We start from the raw sequence: 2,700 nt of genomic DNA, 5'->3' as shown, positions 1-2,700 counted from the left end.
AAACAGAACAAGCATGGAAAGCATTTGTTTAAGAAGGTGAAGTTATATCCAAACATCTAGACATTCACTTTATTCAAAGCAGTAAACCAACACTCATACTAAAAACTTCACATTCCAGAAAGATTCAACAATTACAGTTTAAACCAGAACAAGCATGCTTTTGTTTGCCTTTTAAAGAATGGTCAAGGAACAACACCACCTTGTGAAATTTCTTGTTTTCTCTTTGTTGCCAGGAAACAATTTGATTTCTCCTTCTTCTCCTAGTTGTTGCTTCATGTTCTTTCTAAGATCCTTGTTTCCTTTCCTGCAAAGAGTGATGAAGTTGCTTGCTTCTCAAGCACTTGAGTGGTTAGCTCAACTATGTATGGGCAAGTGTCTGAGTCTTAAGTTGGTGTGTGAACACCAAACTTAGTCTCCTACTTACTCCTCTACTCTTTGAATCCTTGAATTCTCCTTGGAATGAAGTTACTGCTAAGGATTTTAAGCATTTCTGTGATTGCTTAGAATTCAAAGGTTGTTGTGTTCAGTTGATCTGTATGGTGGAACACCAAACTTAGAGTCACACATTCCCCTTTGAATTATTGATCCACGAATTCATTGTTTGGTGTGAAACACCAAACTTAATTCTTTGCAATGCACAGAAACTACTTCACCTTTTTATTGAAACAAATAAAAGAAACAGCAAAGGAGTATTACCTCAGGTTGGGTTGCCTCCCAACAAGCGCTTCTTTAACGTCATTAGCTTGACGGTCAGCTTCCTCAGTTGAGGTGATATTTAACCTTGTCCTTTTCCTCCACATCTCCCAAGTAATGTTTGAGTCTTTGACCATTCACAGTGAAGGTTCGTTGTGACTTTTCTTCCATGATTTCTACTTGTCCATATTGGGAGACCTTGGTGACAAGGAATGGTCCAGACCACCTTGATTTTAGCTTCCCTGGAAATAGCTTCAGCCTAGAATTGTAGAGCAATACTTTTTGTCCCTCTTCAAATTTCCTTGGGGCTATGTTGCTGTCATGCTTCTTCTTTGCTCTTTCTTTGTAAATTTTGGCATTCTCATAAGCTTCAGCTCTGAATTCTTCCAACTCTTGAATTTGCAACATCCTTCTTTCTCCAGCAGCTTTGCTGTCCAAGTTCAAGAGTTTCAAGGCCCAGAATGCCTTGTGCTCCAACTCCAGTGGCAAATGGCAAGCTTTTCCATATACTAGTTGGTAAGGAGACATTCCAATTGGTGTTTTGAAAGCTGTCCTATATGCCCAAAGAGCATCATCTAGCTTAATCGACCAGTCCTTCCTTGAAGTTCCCACAATCTTTTCCAGGATTCTTTTGAGTTCCCTATTAGATATTTCGGCTTGCCCACTTATCTGTGGATGGTATGGTGTGGCTACTTTGTGTTTGACTCCATATTTTAGAAGCAATGCCTCTAATGGTTTGTTGCAGAAATGGCTTCCTCCATTACTGATGATTGCTCTTGGAACCCCAAAACGGCAAAAAATGTGTTTTCTTAGGAAGTTCATGACTACCTTATTATCATTGGTTGGAGTTGCTATTGCTTCAACCCATTTGGAGACATAGTCTACTGCCACAAAAATGTAATTATTTGAGTATGAGGTGGGAAAGGGTCCCATGAAATCTATCCCCCATACATCAAACAATTCAAGTTCCAGAATGAACTGTTGTGGCATTTCATTTCTTCTTGGCAGGTTCCCCGCTTTCTGGCATTCATGGCAGTGCTTCACTAGTTCCTTTGCATCTTTGAAGATAGTGGGCCAATAAAAACCACACTGCAAAACCTTAGCTGCTGTTCTTTCTCCTGCAAAATGTCCTCCATAAGTGGAGCCATGGCAGTCCCATAAGACTTCCCTTCCTTCTTCCTCTGATATGCATCTTCTGAGTATGCCATCCGAACATTTTTTGAACAAGTATGGTTCGTCCCAGATGAAGTATTTGGCATCATTTACCAATTTCTTCCTTTGATGCTTGTTAAATTCCAACGGCAAACTCCCAGTGGCCTTGAAGTTTGCTATGTCTGCAAACCAGGGTGCTTTGTGAATTACCATGAGTTGTTCATCAGGAAAGCACTCATTTATATGTGTGCTTTGTGTACTTCCTTCTTCACATGGTATCCTTGATAAATGGTCTGCCACCTTGTTCTCTACACCCTTCTTGTCTTTGATTTCAATGTCAAATTCCTGCAACAAAAGAACCCATCTAATAAGTCTTGGTTTGGATTCTTGTTTAGCAAGTAAGTATTTTAAAGCTGAATGATCAGTGAAGACAATGACTTTAGATCCAATGAGATAGGATCTAAATTTGTCAAATGCAAAGACTATTGCCAAGAGTTCTTTTTCAGTGGTTGTGTAATTCCTTTGGTTATCATTCAAGACTTTACTGGCATAATAAATCACATGTACCAAGTTGTCTTTCCTTTGTCCTAACACTGCCCCAATAGCAAGGTCTGATGCATCACACATCAGTTCAAAAGGTAAGTTCCAATCAGGTGGGGCAATGATAGGTGCAGAGGAAAGTTTTTGCTTCAAAAGTTCATAGGCTAGCATGCAATTTTTATCAAATACAAAAGGTGTATCAGAGACAAGCAAGTTACTCAAAGGTTTGGCTATTTTAGAAAAGTCTCTAATAAACCTTCTGTAAAAGCCAGCGTGTCCCAAAAAACTCCTAATTGCCTTGACATTACTTGGTGG

The 2,700-nt window shown here is 39.4% G+C and overlaps 1 protein-coding gene across 1 annotated transcript; it reads right to left on the bottom strand.

The window, feature by feature from the left end:
- Positions 1 to 759: 759 nt before the first annotated feature.
- Positions 760 to 1,221, bottom strand: LOC130966202 (uncharacterized). Its single transcript, XM_057890982.1, has one exon. The coding sequence runs from the start codon at positions 1,219 to 1,221 to the stop codon at positions 760 to 762; it is 462 nt and encodes a 153-aa protein (XP_057746965.1).
- Positions 1,222 to 2,700: the final 1,479 nt, after the last annotated feature.

Source organism: Arachis stenosperma, chromosome 3, assembly GCF_014773155.1.
Source record: "Arachis stenosperma cultivar V10309 chromosome 3, arast.V10309.gnm1.PFL2, whole genome shotgun sequence".
Lineage (NCBI taxonomy): Eukaryota > Viridiplantae > Streptophyta > Magnoliopsida > Fabales > Fabaceae > Arachis > Arachis stenosperma.
Note: the sequence above shows the minus strand (reverse complement) of the source record. Positions and strands in the feature narration are given on the sequence as shown.